Source organism: Carlito syrichta, unplaced genomic scaffold (genome assembly GCF_000164805.1).
Source record: "Carlito syrichta isolate Samal-C Ts95f unplaced genomic scaffold, Tarsius_syrichta-2.0.1 Scaffold306912, whole genome shotgun sequence".
Taxonomy (NCBI): domain Eukaryota; kingdom Metazoa; phylum Chordata; class Mammalia; order Primates; family Tarsiidae; genus Carlito; species Carlito syrichta.
Window position 1 is genome coordinate 116,769 of NW_007251008.1, and position 19,785 is coordinate 136,553.

The 19,785-nt window shown below is 38.5% G+C and overlaps 1 protein-coding gene across 3 annotated transcripts in view; it reads left to right on the forward strand.

Moving 5' to 3' along the window:
- The window catches only part of USP3 (ubiquitin specific peptidase 3), a 58,761-nt gene that overhangs the window by 33,357 nt on the left and 5,619 nt on the right, over positions 1-19,785 (forward strand). For all 3 annotated transcript variants that reach the window (XM_021715246.1, XM_021715247.1, XM_021715248.1), the window contains 3 exons: positions 4,360-4,506; positions 7,558-7,664; positions 7,836-7,916. In XM_021715246.1, coding sequence (XP_021570921.1) covers positions 4,360-4,506; positions 7,558-7,664; positions 7,836-7,916 — 335 coding nt within the window. The remainder of the gene's footprint in view (positions 1-4,359; positions 4,507-7,557; positions 7,665-7,835; positions 7,917-19,785) is intronic.

The window sequence follows — 19,785 nt, forward strand, 5'->3', positions numbered from 1 at the left end:
GAAAGCAACCATAGTTAACAGATTTGTGTGTGTCCTTTCCGTGACATTCTGTGTACATGACAAGCATGTGTATGTAATTTTTAACATAATTGGTAACATGTCATCCATTTTTTCTACTTTGAGATGATATGTATTAGTTTATCAAGAGCTTCCTCAGACTGTTTTATAGATTATCATAATTTATGCACTTGTCCCTTCCCAGTGGCCATATGGATTGTGTCTAGTCTTTCCTGGTCCACGGTGCTGCAGCACATAGTCTTTCACATATACGTGCAGATATCTGAGAGAGGAATTGCTGGGTATGTGCTCTTGTAGTTTTGCCAGTTTTTTGTGACAGCCTTTGCTACTCCTTGCAGATTTTCTTCACATGATCGTGGCTTGTTGCCCGGGTATCTTTGTATGTCATGTGTTTCTGCCTGTAGGATTTGCCTTGAGGGCCCTCTCTCTTTAAGATCAAGTTTAATACTCACTACTCTTCAGGACAGTCTCTTGATAATTCCAATCAGGTCCTTTATGGTACAACTTGATTTAGCATATTTGCCTTGACTTCCCAAAACAGTACTTTTTTTTAGTTTAAAAAAAATCAGTTCATGTTATAACTAAGGTTTAGAAATGATGGGCAAATACAGTATTGAAACATTATTCCATTTGCTAGCTGTTCTTAGCTTTATAGATGACATAAAGGTTTTTTTGTAGACAATAAATCACATTTGCATGTGATACTTGAACAATAATCTTTTGGGAGATTTGTAAATAGAGAAGGACTTTAAAAAATACTACGCAGTTGCTATTTCATATTTAAACTGATAGTTCTTGAGCTAAGAAATTGTGCTATTGTATTTTTCTATATGTGTTTGAAAACGCAACTTCATTTCTGTCATTTTATTTTTTTTTGAGTTGGAGTCTCACTCTGTCGCCCAGACTGGAGTGCAGTGGCTGCTCCCAGCCATCGCAGCCTCGACCCGCCGGGCTCCGGCGATCCTTCTGCCTCAGACTTCCGAGTAATCAGAATTACAGGAGCGCGCTACCACGCCCGGCTAATTTTTTGATTTATTGTAGAGATGAGGTCTCGCCTGCCCAGGCGGGTCTTGAACCCACGGGCTCAGGCAATCCACTCACCTCACTCTCCCAAAGGTGCAGGATTACAGGCTGAGCCACCAAGCCCGGCTCATTTCTGTCATTTTCATTTTCTGGAGTTTTTGTCTTGAGGAAACTCATCTATAATTGTTGCCAAATACTGGATGGATAGAAATAGCTAAATTTAACTTACTTTGATTTTGCAGATATTTTGGCCCAAAATAATAATTTAAAATTCTTTCACAAATGTTAAAGACATTTTAAATATGAGCAGAACCTAAAATTCTAATGTATTTTAGAGGCAGTTCCCTCTAAATGATCAAATTCGATTCTGTGGAGGCAAATCCTTGTCCTTGGTCTTTGCCATTTGATAGGTTATGTACTAGTGCTGCCGAAACACAGAACAGGTCGGTTCTGCACAGATAAATGTCATACTGATGTGTGTAGTGGCATCACATGAATATTTTGTGTGTCTGTGTTGTGGGATGTTTGTTTCATTATTTTAAATATCTGCTTTTTACACTTAAGCAGGTGCAAAGTAACATTTTCTTTGATCATTTTTTATCGCAACATTTCTTTGTCTTTAAGATTTGGGTAAATGTGGTTTGTACTCATTGTGAAGAGTCAGCTGCTGGGCTCCTGTGTGCAGGGTTTCAGCAGTGTTCCTTTCGGGGCCTTCAGGATGGATGTTTCAACTCCTTTAGGCTTTCTGAATTTGCAGTATGCTCTCCAATGATGATGTCCCACAGCATCCTTAGACATGGATTTCCTGTTACTCCTTCTGCAGACATTAAGGAGAAACCATACTCGTTATATGAGGTCACAAACAAGTGAAGATAAGGGACAGTGTTAAAACTGGAGCCACCGTTACTTCCCTCTGTTGTCTTTTCTCTTTTAGTTCTGGCCTGACACAGGGGCCCCAGTTGGTTCTTCATAAATCCTTTTCCTCACTAATTCACAAACAGTGTTGTGGGTGACATTGCTGAAATATGTATACAAAGCATGAACACTACCTGAATGTGAGGAGTGTTGTGATTCTCAAACAAGAAAAATCTAAGTTGACTACAGAGTAAATTCCGAAGTCCAGGTTGTATACTTGGGAAATAATTGAAAAGATAACTGAAATTTGTTGAATTTAACATACTAAATAAAACATTTTTATTTAGGTTTTCAGATGAGTCAATGAAATGACATATTTCAATGTTTAAACATAGAACTGTAAATGTCTCTTTAGTCTGAATCAGAAAAAGTCTCAGTCTTAGAAGTAGAGACTTTCTGGTTGATTTCACAAGTTGAAACAGAAATTCATAATCTACCTTTATAGAACAACTGAGTTGTTCCATGATCTCATGTAGGTTAAAGAAGATGCTGTACTGGCATAGGAAACATTAGAAACGAAAGTATTTTGATAAAAGAAACGAATCATGGTATAGTTAGAAACATATTACTGTACATTAGGCAGATTGTTTTTTAAAAAGTGCTGGATATGTGTTCACCTGATGAAAATGCAAATTGCTATAGCCATAAATTATTGATCTTCATAACATTTTAGGAAAATTATGACTTAGACATTAAGTTATTTGGGGGAGAGAATGCAATTTTTTGTATGTGATAGAATTTCAGATATTATTACCTAAAATACTGATCTTACCTTTGAATCATGGTAAAAATGGATGTTGTATCAAAATGTTTAAAGCACCTCCTTAGATAGATATATAAAGGAACTACCAAATACTTTGAATGTTTTTGACTGTGAATTTTAGCATTTTTATTCATAATAGCCTTAAAAGAAATAGTTGAACATATATTGATACTTAGTTGCCAAATAGTTTAGAGAAAGCTATGAAATGCTGAAGTGACTTCTGACTTTAAGTTCCATTGATTAGGGAGATTATTTTTATAATCTGTAATATCAAGGGAAATTCTGGCTGAAAGAAATTATGTTTATGGAACCATCTCTCAGAAGAATAGTGGAAGTTTTGACTCTTAGGACCAGACCAGAAAAACTTACGATTTAGAAGATCAGGTTAAAGAAAACCTTCTATGCTGGCAACATGTAGACAGAAGTCTTTGCTATTCAGTTTTATAAAAGAACTTAATCTAATATTGCTTGATTTATTTTATCTAAATAAATCTCCCCAGACCTTCTAACTGTACAAGTTTCATTTCCTGTCTACCTTTATTATGGTAGACAGAAAACGAAACTTGTATACTTGTCATTAATCTGTATAAGGATTCCTTATAGTTTCGTATCTTAATGTGGTGTAAAAAGTAACCTAAGAATGTTATTTTACATATATATTTAAATTTTAGGATAGAGCATAATTGTATATGAGTCTATGCATTTTTTTAAAATTGTAGAACCGAGGTCTTGCCATGTTGCTCAGGCTGGTCACGTATGCAGTTTTTAAAAAGTATGTTATTTTTAAAAAGCTGTCTTTGGACTGGGTGCCGTTGCTCATGCCTATTATCCCAGCACTTTGGGAGGCCAAGGTGGGAGGACTGCCTGAGCCCACGGGTTCGAGACCAGCCTGGATGACTTGGCAAGACCTCATCTCTACAATAAATCAACTATAGACATGTGCCTATAGTTCCAGCTACTTTGGAAGGCTGAGGCTGAAGGATCACCTGAGCCCAGTTGGTTGAGGTTACAGTGGCTGTGAGTGTGCCACTGCACTCTAGTCTGGGCAACAGAGTGAGACTCCAACTCAAAAAAAAAAAAAAGCTGTCTTTGAATCAGAGGTTAGGATACAAGTCGATAATGTTAGGCATTTTTAATTCTTTAGGTAAAGTTTTTCTTCCTTTCACCCAGTGCTTAAAAATCAGTATCTTTCCATCTAAGGAGTTAGTTTTAAATTCCTTCTGTCTTATGGTGGTGGCTCACACCTGGTTTTCTGGTGCAGGTAAGAGTCGCAGTTGTAACATCTGAGCATCTTCTGCAGCGGGAGGATGCAGCATCTACCACAAGAGGCTGGTGTAGGCCTATCTGGTTACTCTTGTTTGACTGACTTCAAGCAAGTTACATGCCCCCTTTTTGGCCCCTCAGTTTCCTCATTGCTGAAGTGAGGACAGTTGAGGACACCACTCCAGGTCCAATTAGCGCTAGTAATTTTTGGTTTGCAAACTTATTTTTAAGCAGTAAAATTCTTTCTTGAAGACAGGTGCAGTGTTGCCTGTGGAGCTGGCGGGTGTGAGGTGAGGGTACCTGGCTGACTGCTTCCCAGCCTTGCCCCTTGAGGCAGGGTGGGCAGAGCCTCACGTGACTGCTTCTGTTTGCTCCAGGGGCTATCAGCAGCAGGACGCCCATGAATTCATGCGCTACCTTTTGGACCACCTACACTTGGAACTCCAGGGCGGTTTTAATGGTGTTTCCCGCTCGGCAATTCTGCAGGAGAATTCTACTCTGTCTGCAAGTAACAAATGTTGCATGTAAGATTTAGTTTCCTTTTATCTTTTAGATATTTATGTTGGTGTTAACTTTATGTTCGATTCATACTGGAAGGCAGAAGGGCTTCCTGGATGTTGGCTGAAACTTTTGTGCACTTGAATTTTCTGACCACATGCCTCTTGTTTTCAGACCAGAGGCATCCTGTATTTGCATCTTGATTTAGTGCTGATTGGTATGTTTGGTATAGATTATTTTAAAACTTAAAATAGTAAAAAATACTTATACAATTTAGCATTTAAAAGATTTTCCTCCAGATGTATTGAACAATGGTTAGGAGACTTAATTTTCATATATCAAAATAATTAAGCCGGGCTTGGTGGCTCAGCCTGTAATCCCGCGCCTTTGGGAGGCTGAGGTGAGTGGATTGCCTGAGCCCGCGGGTTCGAGACCCGCCTGGGCAACTTGGTGAGACCTCATCTCTACAATAAATCAAAAAATAAGCCGGGCATGGTAGCGCGTGCCTGTAGTTCCAACTACTTGGAAGGATGAGGCGGAAGGATCGCTGGAGCCCAGCAGGTTGAGGCTGTGGTTGCTGGGAATGGCCACTGCACTCCAGTCTGGACGACAGAGTGAGACTCCAACTCAAAAACAAACAAACAAAAAAATTAAATCTGTTCACTAAAAACAAAAGCTTAAAACGGTCAGAATGTGAATTTTTCTAAAGTTCCATTTTAGACTTGAATTTTCCTAAAGTTTGTCTGTTCTTAAATGAAACGGAGGCATTTGTAAGTTTTCAGAATTTTTTCTTGCCTCTCAGTAGGAACAAAACACATCTTCTGGATAGCTTCCCATGTACTAATAGTTTAAAATAATACATCGAGATTGGAACGTGTATATTTCTTGGGGAAGCATGATTTACTGTATTTCTCCAGCCTGGATTTTGGTCAATTGTAGTCTCATTTTGTTTAAATTTTTTGAAAAATTTTGTCAGTATTGACTTATACAGGAAAGGGATTTACAAGAAGACAAAACTTCCCAAAGAAAGAAAAGAGTAAGTAACAAATAAGTGTTGCTGTGGTATTGTATGGCAGTCCATAAATCTGATTTAGTAAGACTAGGTCTTTTTTTATTTTTATTTTTTGAGTTGGAGTCTCACTCTCGCCCAGGCTGGAATGCAGTGGCATGCTTACTGCTACCTCAGCGTTGACCTGCTGGGCTCAGGCAGTCCTTCCACCTCAGCCTTCCAAGTAGCTGGAACTACAGGTGTGTGCTACCACGCCTGGCTAATTTTTTATTTAGTGTAGAGATGAGATCTCGCCAAGTGGCCCTGGCTGTTCTCGAATCCACGGGCTCAGGCAGTCCCCTCACCTCAGCCTCCCAAAGTGATGGTATTTACAGGCTTGAGTCACTGTGTCTGGCCAGACTAGATCTTTTTAATGATGAAGCAGCCTCATAGCTAATCTGGCAGTGTTAGAGAAGAGCAACCAATGTGAATGACCATACTTCTCAAAGTGTTTGTCCCTCTCGGTCCTAGTAGTGGGATTCCAATTAAAGGTCAACACAGAACAGGAAGAACCTGTGACCTGGGAGAATTGTTCTTCCTGCTAGCACCAAATTAAAAATAGCATGAAGTGAAAAATTCTGTTGTGTATTTCATCATGGCATCTTCATACACAAATAATACTGAATTGGGCTCTGTCGAGGATAGTTCATGTGAGGTTACCCTGTGAAACCATACTGTGTAATACTCATAGAATGTTCTTTCAGTACCTTATGAGTTTTCAGTATTAATCCATTCCTTCTCATGATATGTTAAAGAATTGGAATTGCAAGTTACATTAGTGAGTTAGGAACAGAAACAAAAAACAATCAAATACTAAAAATTCAGATTTCCTTCAGTGCGTTGGAGAAAGCATTTCAGGATCTAAGGTATTTGCTAAAAATATAAAAAGGTCTACTGTGAAATATCTGTGTTTCCTTGTACAAACGCATACCTACCCCTGTTGGAGGTGGAGGTAGGGGTGGTGGCAGCATGGCAAAAATAAGTGGCAGGTGTTTTCTTGTTAGTACATAGAAAGTCATAGTGCCAGCTAAAGGACCTGGCAGCATAAGAGCTGATCCCAAGCCCTCAGTGTGTAAACACTTTTGGTTGCAGTTATAATATACAGGCATGATTTTGAAATTTATTTACAAACCTTGTTTTAAGTTATAGTACACCTAAACTTAATGCCATACACATCAGATAGCCAAAACCTGATTAGTATCTATTTCTCAGAGGAAGAGATTCTGAAGGAAGAACTACATTGAGCTTAAATGTACTTTTGAGTGAAGCAGTTTTCATTTTAATTAAAGGCAATTGTGCATGTTAAATCAGCATGAAAGGGTCATTCCTAGTCCCTCTAACTCCTGGGCTCAAGTGATCCTCTCACTGCAGCCTCCCAAGTAGCTGGGTCTACAGGCATGCACCACCACAACTGGCTTTTTTTTTTTTTTTTTTTTTTTTAATAGAGGCTGGGGTCTCCTTATGCTGTCTAGGCTAGTCTCAAAAGCTCTCCTCCTGCTTTAACCTTCTAAAGTGCTGGTGTTATAGACATGAGCCACCATGCCCGGCTTATATTAAATTTCTTTACCTCCTTTTCCCCAAATCTGATTGTCTAAAAAATCTCAGATCGAGGATGTTCAAAGTCAAGTAAATGTGAGAGTTCCCTGTAATATGAAAGGCCTGCAAAGATTCAAATAAAAGGCAATTTCCTCTCTTCTGAGGGATATGTTGGCGAGAGGGGCTGGAAGGGTCATCTTGCCCTACGTATAGTCACACATGTGATCTCTTTGCTGTAATAGCACATGGCCTGTGTCAGTTACTCCTGGAGAAAGTAGTGGGTTTGGGAGAAGCCAGTGGCTTAAACCTCTTATTAGTATATGTTTATGGTTTAGAACTTTTAATACTATTTTGTAAAACAAATATAATGATGTATGTATTCTCTCAAAGGAGGTCACCTGTAGATGCTTTTACAAATATTTATTTTTGTTTTATAAATGTTAGCAAGATGGTTTTTCACTGAGATGCTTTCCTATGTGGTGCTTTTCTTCAGAAATGGAGCATCTACTGTTGTCACGGCTATATTTGGAGGCGTTCTCCAAAATGAGGTGAACTGCCTCATATGTGGGACAGAATCTAGAAAGTTTGATCCATTCCTAGGTAAGACATCCGGCATATAGATATATGATATTTGATTAAAATAGTAATTTTACTATTTCCTTTGAAAAATTAGTAAAGAGAAATCTTTAGGAATATATCTGCTTTTGAAATTTTTTTTTGAGTACAGTTATATGCCTTTAACAGCTCTTTGTTTTCCTATCTCCTTTTAAGACCTTTCATTAGATATTCCAAGTCAGTTCAGAAGTAAGCGCTCTAAGAATCAAGAAAATGGACCAGTTTGTTCATTACGAGGTAAAGATATCTTAATGTTCTCAAATTCTTTTTTTTTTTTTTTTTTTTTGCTTAAATAGTTGAATAGGGCTGGGCTCGGTGGCTCAGCCTGTAATCCCAGTGCTTTGGGAGGCCGAGGTGAGTGGATTGCCTGAGCCCGCGGGTTCGAGACCCACCTGGGCAACTGGTGAGACCTCATCTCTACAATAAATCAAAAAATGAGCCGGGCGTGGTAGTGCGCGCTTGTAGTTCCAGCTACTTGGAAGGCTGAGGCGGAAGGATCGCCAGAGCCCAGCAGGTTGAGGTTGCGCTGACTGGGAGCGGCCACTGCACTCCAGTCTGGGCGACAGAGTGAGACTCCAACTCAAAAAAAAAAAAAAAAAAAAAGAACAGTTGAATAGATTAATAAGCTCCATCTGCATGTGCTATGTGGTTAATATCTTTGATGAATCCATTTGTAACTTGACAAAAGTCAAACCTGAATGTCTTTTCCTACCCCCCAGAATTTCATTTAATAAGAATGTCTGCCATATGATGATACTAGGTGAAGTATAAAATAATTCTCACATTTCTCTTCTTTTTAAGACTGGTCTTAAAAGAGGGTCTAGAATAAAACCTTTTCTGACTAAATGAAGTAAGTATTCTGTGGATATCCCATAGTATCTATTATAGGAAGAAAGAATACTTAGGAATGTTTTTAAAATTACAGTGGTGTTCTTTTGTATGATAATAGTTTGAAAAATCTATTGATGATATAACTGTCAGTTAAGTCTGAGACCCTGCTTAATTTTAAGACTGTTAAAATTCACATTTACTTTGAGAGATTGAATATTTTTTTTTCTTGATGAGTATTAGCTACTTTTTTTTTTTTTTTTTTGAGTTGGAGTCTCACTCTGTCGCCCAGACTGGAGTGCAGTGGCTGCTCCCGGCCACTGCAGCCTCAATCTGCTGGGCTCCAGCGATCCTTCTACCTCAGCCTTCCAAGTAGCTGGAACTACAGGCATGTGCTACCACACCCGGCTAATTTTTTGATTTATTGTAGAGATGAGGTCTCGCCAAGTTGCCCAGGAGGGTCTCGAACCCGCAGGCTCAGGCAATCCACTCATCTCAGCTTCCCAAAGCGTGGGATTACAGGCTGAGCCACTGAGCCTGTCTAGTATTAGCTACTTTAATCAAGGCAAAAGACCTTATTTAAAGTTGTATCCTTGATCATAAGTGTATGGACAGATCACTAATAAAATGACTGTTCTTCCTAGTCATATAAAGAAGAAACAAGGATAGACAAAAGGAGAACCTAGTCTGTATCCTGTAATTAAGAAACTTTACACTGGGCCGGGCTCGGTGGCCCAGCCTGTAATCCCAGCATTTTGGGAGGCTGAGGCAAGTGGATTGCCTAAGCCCATGAATTCAAGACCAGCCCGGGAAAGTTGGCAAGACCTTGCCTCTACAATAAATCAAAAATTAGCCGGGCATGGTAGCACGTGCCTGTAGTTCTGGCTACTTGGAAGGCTGAGGTGGAAGGATTGCCAGAGTGTAGCAGGTTGACACTGGAGTGGCAGTGAGTGTGCCACTGCACCCCAACCTGGGCATCAGAGTATGACTCCAACTCAAAAAAAGAAACTCTACGCTGGAGCTGATAATTTCCACCTTGAATTGTATGTTCGTTTAAAGTAATTCTTTTCCTGACTTTAAAGTTTTTAGGAAGTATTGTCATGATTCATATACGTGTATGTGTACACACATACATCTTTTTGAAAAACAAACTGCCCAGTACAGTAAAAGTGAGTCACATGTGGTTATTGAAATTTTAATTCTTAAAATGTAAAATTCTTTTGCTTAATCACAACTAGGACATTTTAAGTGGTTAGTAACCACATGTGGCTATTGCTTACTGTGTTGGACAGCACTATGCCAAAACCAAGTTATTCTGGTAGAAATACAACTTTGTGTGGGGGAAGAGATGGGGTTCCCTGTGTCATCGGTGATGCGTACGTTGTGAGGCACTTGACTTCTTAGAAACAGCAGAGGTCTTAACCGTGGCACTGTTGCTCAGATAGTTTCTGGAAATCCCTCAGGGGATGACTGTCATAGACACTAGACTACAAGTAAGGAATTAAAACCAACTCTGTATATAAAACATTTTGTTGATGCTTTCACACCCACCCCCAACCAGTGTTGACTGTCTCCTTTGAACAGGAGTACAGAAGACATTTAAGGAAGCTCCGTTCACTCCACTCCCCCCCAAATATATGTTTCTTCAAAACTTTTTATGGCCTATTTGAGATTAAGATAGTATTACCATATACTTGATATTATCAAATGCCATATCATTTTCTCTTTATATTTAGGGCATATGAATACATTCTAACTTAAACACAAAGCAAACTTCTGATTATTTACAGTGTAAATCTGTAGAATTAAATTATTAAAGGAACTACATAACCTCAAACTATATAATAGAAATTGGACTATGACTTCATTTTATAAATTCTTTAATAAGAACATTAATAATATTGACATTGTTAAACTGTTCCTCATTATGAGTACCTGGATATATCTCTGAACAATACTTTCTGATGTTCAGCAGAACTCTGTAAATCTAGGTATCTTTGATTAAAAGACCCAGACACTAGTTTAGGCTTCTTTCCTTCCGTGTTGTGTGCCCCCCTATTCAGAGTTGGTGATGTACGTGGTTCGTACTGCCTTCCATACCATTTCAGTTATTACCTATCCCAGGATACTTTAATACTGAGCATACTCTTACTTGTTGAGTCCATCCAGGAGGAGAGTGGATGACACAACTTGTAGGTGTCTGAGTGGTCCACAAACAAGAAAAGTGGCACATGGCATTCGCCTTGCATCCTGTGGAGTATTTTTCTTAGTGTAGATGCCTTGAAATCTGATGTGATTAGCGTTAGCTTCAGGGGGCTCAGACCATCCTGAGGGGTTTAGGATTTGGCTGGAAATGTGTTTTCTGTTTTCTCAGCTGGCTTTCCTTTGATTCCTCAGACTTGATTTTTATTTTGGTAAAGAGTTTATTGTTGGCTTAAAGAGTAGATGATAGGCTCTGGTAATCCCTCATTCTCTTTTTGCTTACTACTCTTACCAATTAAGGGCACTTCTCTTCTTGGATCTCCAGAATGTGATGGGCTTTAGTTGGTTGATACACATTTCTTCATTAACTGGAGATGGAGATTTCTGGTTACCTGATAAGCTTTCTCCATGCCTTGACATACTCTGACTTGGCATGAACTGCTTGTGAATTTTTTGGATCTGTAATTGTTGAGCTAGGTTTCCATTTAAAAAAGGAAAGGGTAGTGAGAAAGACTCCTGGGGTTTGAAATTATTTAACTAAATGTGTGCATATTACAAAAGGCTAAAATAACCCCTGTTCTAAAACCTGACAAAGATGCCATTAAAAAGGAAAGAAAAATATAGGTTAATCTCACTTACATTATAGGCCAGAGAATCCTAAATAAAGTATTAGCAAATAGAATCCAGTAGTATACTAAAACAATAATATACAGAGATCAAGTAGGGCTGATTTAATATTAGAAGATATAATATATTAGAAGACAAATCAATAAGCCAAAATAGGTTCTGATAAAATCCCAAATTAATTATACTGATTAAAAGAAGAAGAAAAATCTTTTATTAAGCTAGGAATAGAAATGTTAACTTGATGAGAATTCTTCACCAAAAGCTATTGGCGATCATCATAGCAGGGAAGCACTGATGGTTTTCTTTAAGTCAGGAATAAGCCCAAGAGGCCTGCCACTAACAATATCACTCAACCCTCTTCTGGAGTAATAAGGCAATAGACTAGAAAAGGAAGTAGGACTACATCATGAAAGAAGAAATACCAATTTATTACTATGTACGGATAAGTTGATTGCATACCTGGAACATTTCAACAGAATCAGTTGGAAATTTAGGAGAGAAATTGTAATAACTATTGTCATGGGTTGCAAGACTGGTCAGAAGACCTGCTTTTCTAGAAGTTCTCAATAGTTTAAAAAAATCAAACACAGGTATTATTTTGATAAATATGTTTTAAACATGGAGTTATAAAGTTTAGTAAGGTGGCCAAACCGAAAATAGGCAAAAAACCAGTTACCTTTCTATACATAGCAGAAGGTCCTATTCACAGTAGCAGTCAAAATGTAAAAGTAATTAAGAATAAATTTTTTTTTTTTTTTTTTGAGTTGGTGTCTCACTCTGTCACCCAACCTGGAGTGCAGTGGCACGTTCCCAGCCACTGCAGCCTCAACTTGCTGGGCTCAGGTGATCCTTCCGCCTCAGCCTTCCAAGGAGCTGGAACTACAGGCATGCGCTACCATGCCTGGCTAATTTTTGATTTATTGTAGAGATGAAGTTTCGCCAAGTTGCCCAGGTGGGTCTTGAACCCAGGGACTCAGGCAATCCACTTGCCTTGGCCTCCCAAAGTGCTGAGATTATAGGCTGAGCTACCAAGCCTAGCCTAAGAATAAATTTAATAAAAATATGCAAGACCCAGATGAAGAAACTAATAAAACATTTTAAATGGACAGATAAAAATTCCTGAATAAACAGAGCCTCGTAATCTTTTTTTTTTTTTTTTTTGAGTTGGAGTCTCACTCTATCACCCAGGCTGGAGTGCAGTGCGCATGCCCACAGTCACCCCGGCGTTGACCTGCTGGCCTCTGGCGATTGTTCTGCCTCAGCCTTCCAAGTAGTCAGAACTATAGGCATGTGCTACCAAACCTGGCTATTTAAAAAAAATTTTTAATTGTAGAGACGAGGTCTTGCAAAGTTATCCAGGCTGGTCTCGAACCTGTGGACTCAGGCAATCCACCAGTCTTGGCCTCCTGAAGTGCTGGGATTACAGGCTGAGACATGGAGCCCAGCCGAGCCTGGTAATATTCTTGCATGGGAAGATCCAATATGGTAGAAATGTCAGTTTTCGCCCTGATTATTCCCTAAATTTATTCCAGTTCATTCAAAAGTTTCTCAGCATACATTCTCGCAAGTAGCTAAAGAAGTTTTTAAAATGAAAACAAGGTAGAAAGAGGCAGATAGAGTAGGAAATGTCCTAGAACTACCATTATAGAAGGTGCTGATGCAAAAATGTATGGAAATGTATTCTATGCCAAAGGAAACATTTCAAGTCAGTGGGAAAAATAAGAAATTAGGCAGTAAATTGTGTTAATGTAAATGAAAATTAATTTCAGAAAACATTAATTTCATTTGTGCCTCGTATTTTAGGTTTCAAGATGTTGTAAATATGAAAAATAAAACCACATAGGAAAATGTATTTATGATCTTGTCATAAAGAAGATCTTTCTAAGTATGTAACCAAGGCTAGAACCTATAAAGGGAAAAACACTGATAAATTTAACTGCATAGTGGTAGAAGATCATTTAAAAAAGTAGAAAAGGAGATGATAAACTTGAGGTAAATATTTGTGACATATATGAAAACTGTTACTTGGACTAAGTACATGAATAAGAAAAAAATGCAAATGGCCATCATAACATCTGAAAAAATATTAATCCTTACTCATAGTCAAGAAAACATAAGTAAAACCAGATTGGTGAAAAAGAAATTAGAAAATATCTGTTGTTAGTGAAAGTGGGCACTCTAGACTTGTTTCTGGCGGGTAATAATCGTGAGTTTTAATAGGCACAGCAATTTCACATGCACATGTGGATAGTAATATGTGTAAAAGAGGTTCATTGAAGAACTCTTGGTTATTGCAAAAAAAATCAAACAATTTGAATGTCTGCCAATTGGACATTGGCTTGACAAATTGTCTATGTAGCAATTAATAAAGGCAAAGTTGAGCAATAACTGTGCCATAGAAACATAGCTACAAAATATTGAATAATAAGACATTTTTATTTTTAACATATTGTGTGTCACCTTTCTAATTACAGAATATTTATTAGGGAGAGCATAAAAAATGTGCATTGACTTATGCATACTTTCCAACTACTGGTTTTCTCAAATTTATATATTAAAGATGATCTAATAGCATCAACAAACCAGCTCTCTGTAGAAATGCTATATTAACAGTTTACATAATGTAGAAGACTGACAGTTGTCAAATACGTGCCCTGAAACCTTTGAGAATCTTAAGATTCTTGTTTCAAAAACTGGCATATATATATATATGTATAAATTATATATATATAATTTCTTTCCCCCTCATGAATTTCAGTAAAGTGTAAATGCAACATTTATGCAGCTTCTTAGATCCTTCAGAGGTGAGTAAGAGATCAACAAAGCTTCACTGAGGTGTGAACAATGGGTAGCTCACTGACTCTTCGCCAGCCACGTGACTCAATTCCACATATGAGCTCTGAGATGAAGTTCACACTTATGCTATGCTGCTGCCTATTGCTAAACTGTAGTAGATTTCAGGATCATGTGGGCTTATCAAATAGTTAAAATGGTAATTGTCAAATCCATGAATGTTAAGGATATGTTGTATCAAGAAATCTTCTTCCTGTTAAAGAAATATTAATATGTGTTCATGTATGTCTGTGTTTTTCTAATGGTTTTCCTTATATGTATGTTCACTGTAGAATTTGGAAAAAATTCAAAAAACAAAAGAGGAACATAAACATCCCTTATAACCTAACATATATACCATGGTTCAGGAAGTTTATATTTAAAAATTGTGATTTAAAAGTTGTTTTATAAAATGTCAGCAGTTAGAACTTTAGAATGATAGTAGGTTTGTTTTTTTCAACCCATAGAAACCATTAAAATAGGCATTGGTTTCTGGGAGGCAGGGACTAAAGGAGCTTTTTAAAAAACGTATAATGGGCTGGGCTCAGTGGCTCAGCCTGTAATCCCAGCACTCTGAGAGGCCAAGTGAATTGCCTGAGCCCGTGGGTTTGAGACCAGCCCAGGCAACTTGGCGAGACCTCATCTGTACAATAAACAAAAGATTAGCTGGGCGTGGTAGTATGCACCTGTAGTTCTGGCTACTTGGAAGGCTGAAGTGGAAGGATTGCTGGAACCCAGCAGGTTGACGCTGGGGTGGCTGTGAGCATGCCACTGCACTCCAACCTGGGTGACAGAGTAAGATTCCAACTCAAAAAAAAAAAGTAAAATGAAGATGACAGTGGTAGTGGGTATAAACTGAGGTGTATAATGTTACTTCTTTATTAAAACCTCCCAGGAAGCTCCCAATAGGCACACGAGTCTCAATCTTCTGACCTGATGCAGCTGTGGTCCTGAGGATGTCCCTATCATCTTGACAGGGCTGCAGCAGCAGGGAGAAAAGTGAGAACACAGAGAGGGTTCCTTGAGACAATTGGGGCCACCGGTTTTTAAACTGAGTGTTTGAAAAATCAGGTTCATCCTATTTTACTTGCTTATGAATTGCTTAATGGGCTTGCCCTGATCATATCTGTTCCTTTTTGGCTTGTCACATGACTTGAATGAAAAGGAAGGAATGCTACACTAACTTGTGCATAAACCAGCAAAGGGACCACTGGATGGTTACCCTGTAAGTGTAAGCATTCAAAAGGGCAGGGAGGAAGACAAATACTGAGGAAGAAAATGTTGGAAAGCAAGAAGATGCTGGGAGAAGGCATAAAGAAGCTTATTTGTGTTGAGGAGAAGGAGGCAGGAAGGAGGTGGCAAGAGGCACTCTGCCTTCACAAATGGAGCAGGGTGGTAGCAGGGGATTTGTGCGGTGCTGCAGTAAGGTGGACAGGTCTCCCACCTGGATGGAGGCTGCCAGGGAGGCTGCAGACGCCCACTGATGTGACTGGAGAAGGAACAGGAGAGCAGTCCAGTCTTTCTATGCATTTCACATTTTGGTCGCAAACTGCAAATGAGTTGTTGTGAAAATGTGAATATAATTAGTTCTTCCAGTAAGCTCAATGCTTCTAAGGATATCAAATTCCTGAAATTAGAGGTTCTAAATAATCACCAAAGGGGACTTAGATTACCGCCTAACAACTCTTTAGTAACCCCCTCTGAGTGGCTGCATCCTTCCACACACACAAGGAGGCCTCTCAGAAAGTGGGTCAGCTCAGGTTAAATATAGGAAAAAAGGCTTCTCTGCCGGTGAGTCATTTCTGCCTCTCAGTATGGTGTGGCGTGTAGACATGGCCAACAGTGTCTTGCTGGTGAATCTTAGGGCCACCTAGGGGTGGGGGACAGCATCTCAGAGTCTCCATTTCTGCCTGCCCTCTTATTTGTCTGGCAAAGGTTCAAGCAGACGTTGGTTGTCACTTAAACATTTTTTTAAAATTGTGGTAAAATATACATAGCACAGTTTAACATTTGAACTGTTTTTAAAGTGTATAATTCAGTGGCATTAAGTATACTTAAAATATTGCACAACCATCATTTCTAGAACTTTTTTTAACACTCCAAATAGAAAGTCTGTATCCATTAGACAGTAACTTCTTGTTTTCCCCCCTCCCTTATTCTCAGTAAGCTTTATTCTACTCTCTGTGACTATATTTGACTATTCTAAGTACTGCATGTAAGTGGAGTAATACTTTATCCTCTTGTGTTTGACTTATTTCATTTGGCATAATGTTTTCAAGGATCATTCGTGTTGTAACATGTGTCAGAATTTACTTCCTTTTAAAGACTTAATAATATTCCATTGTGTGTTGCATACATTTCATTAATCCATTCCTCTGTTGATGACACTTGGCTTGTTCCCACCTTTTGGCTATTGTAAATAATGCTGCTGTTATGAACCAAGTATCTGTTTGAGCCCCTATTTTCAATTCTTTGGTGCACATAACCTAGGAGTGAAATTGTGGGATCAAATGGTAATTCTGTTTAACTTGTTGAGGTACTGCCAAACTATTTTTTACAGTGGCTGTACCATTTTACATTCCCGACAGCAGTATACAAAGGCTTTAATTTCCCCCAGCTGACACGTTATTTCCTGCTTTTGTGGGGTTTTTCCCCCATTTTTCTTTTAGATTCGGGGGTACACATGGATGTTGTTTACATGGACATATGGTATAGTGGTGGTGATTGCTATCCTAGGTGGCCTGTTCTCCAGATAGTGAACATTATACCCAATAGGTAATTTTATAAAACCTAACCACATCCCCCTTATTGATGTTCCAGTGTCTGTTATTTCCATCTTTTGTTATCATTTAGCTTACACATGAGTGAGAACATGCAATGTTTTGGTTTTCTGTTTCAGAGTCAGTTCACCTTAGGGTGAGGATCTCCAGCTCCATCCATGTTACTGCAAAGGACATGGTTTCATTCTTTTGATGGCTCATAGTATTTCATGGTACACACACACACACACACACACACACACACACACACACATTTTCTTTATCTAGTCAATTGTAGGTGGATAATTAGGTTGGTTCCATGATTGTGCTATTGTGAACAGTGCTGCAATGGACATATGACTACAGGGATCTATATATGCTGATTTATTTTCCTGTAGGTAGTTCCCTAGTAGTGGGATTATTGGGTCAAATGATAATTCAGTTTTTAGTTCTATGAGAACTCTCCATACTGTTTTCCATAGTGGTTGAACTGGTTTGCAGTCCCACCAACAGTGAATGAGCATGCCCTTTTCTCTGCAAGTGTGCCAGCATCTGTTGTTGACTTTTGTTTTTGAGTCAGGCTCTCACTCTGTTGCTGAGGCTGGAATGCACTGGCACCATCACAGCTCACCACAGCCTCAACCTTCTGGACTCGGGGCTATCCTTCCACCTCAACCTCCTAAGGAGCTGGGATGACAGGCATATGCCACCATACCCAGCTGATTTTTTGTAGAGACAAGGTCCTACTGTGCTGCCTAGGCTGGTCTTGAACTCCTGGCCTCAAGCAGTCCTCTCGCTTCAGCCTCACAAAATACTGGGATTGCAGGCATGAGCCACCGCATCTGACTATTCTTTGACTTTCTAATAATAGTCATTCTGACTGGTATGAGGTGATATCTCATGTGGTTTTAATTTGCCTTTCTCTGATTAAGCATTTTTTCATATGTTTCTTGGCCGACTGTGTGTTTTTCTTTGAGGGGACTATATATCCTTTGCCCACTTTTGATGAGGTTTTATATATATATATTTTTGCTGAGTTTGAGGTTGTTGTAGATTCTGGAGATTAGCCTTCTGTCTGAGGCATAATTTGCAAGTATTTCTCCTATTCAGTGGGTTTTCTGTTTACTTTGTTGAATATGTCTTTTGCTGTGCAGAAGCTTTTTAGTTTAATTAAATACCATTTGTCTAATTTTTATTTTTAGTGCAGTTGCTTTTGGGGTCTTTGTCTAAATTGTTTGTCTAGGCAAATGTCCAGAAGAGTGTTTCTTAGGTTTTCTTCTAGGATTGTTATAGTTTCAGGTCTTAATCCATCTTGAGTTAATTTTTTGTATACGGTGAGAGTGAGGGGTCCAGTTCATTCTTCTGCATATAGCTAGCCAATTTCCCCACCATCATTTATTGAATAGGGTGTCTTTCCCCATTGTTTATTTTTGTTGACTTTGCCAAAGATTGGTTGGTTTTAGGAATGTAGTTTTATTTTGGGGTTCTCTGTTCTGTTCCACTGGTCTATCTGTCTATTCTTGTACCAGTACCATGCTGTTTTAGTTACTATTGCCTTATAGTGTAATTTGAAGTCAGGCAGTACAATGCCTTCTTTTTGCTTAGAATTGCTTTGGCTATTTTGAGTTCTTTTTTGGTTCCATATCAACTTTATGATTGTTTTTTTCTAGTTCTTGGAAGAACTAAGTTGGTATTTTGATCAGGATTGCATTGAATCTGTAGATTGCTTTGGGAAATATGATCATTTTAACAATATTGATTCTTCCAGTCCATGAACATGAAATGTTCTTACATTTGCTTGTGTCGTCTATGAAATCTTTCATCAGTGTTTTGTAGTTCTCCTTGTAGAGATCTTTCGCCTCCTTAGTTGGGAGTATTTCTGGGGTTTTGTGTGTGTGTGTGTGTGTGTGTGTGTGTGTGTGTGTGTGTGTGTGTCTAGTGTGAATGAGATTGAACTCTTGATTTGGTTCTAACAACCATCCTATGGGCTGTGAAGTGGTATCTCATTATGGTTTGATTTGCATTTTGCTAATACTTAGTGATGTTGAACATCTTCTTGTGTGTTTATTGGCCATTTGTATATCTTTGGAGAAATATCTATTCAAATCCTTTGCCCACTTTTGAATTAGGTTGTTTATTTTTGTTGTTGAGTTGTAGGAGTCCTTTATATATCATGGTCATTAATCCCTTATTCAGATACATGATTTGTGAATATTTTCCTCCCATTTTATAATTTTCCTTTTCATTGAGGTCTTTGATCCATTTTGAGTTAATTATTGTGAAAGGTGTAAGGTCTATGGCTAGATTCTGTTTTTTGCACGTGAATGTCCAGTTCTAGCACCATTTGTTGAAAAGACTCTGTTTGTTCCATTGTATGGCCCTTGCTCCTTTGTCAAGTCAGTTGACTATATTTATGTGGGTCTATTTCTGGGCTTTCTATTCTGTTCCACTGATCTGTTTGTTTTTTCTTTTATCAATACCACACTGTCTTGATTATCTTTTTAAAATTTCTTTCAGCAATGTTTTTTAGTTTTCAGGTACATTTCATTTATTTTTAACTTTTTTTAATTTTAGTATTTTGAACATTATAAAATAATGTCATCTATGAGCAGAGACAATTTTACCTTTTCCTTTCCATTTTGGCTGCCCTTTAATTCTTTTTTCTTGCCTAATTGCTCTAGCTAAAATTTCCACTATTGTTTTGAATAGAAGTGGCATATTGAGTATGATGCTCACTGTGGGATTTTCTTCCTTCTCCACCTCCCCCCACCTTTTTTTTTTAAGTTAGAGGTCTCACTCTGTCTCCCAGCTGGAGTACAGTGGCATGATCATAGCTCACTTCAGCCTCAACCTCCTGG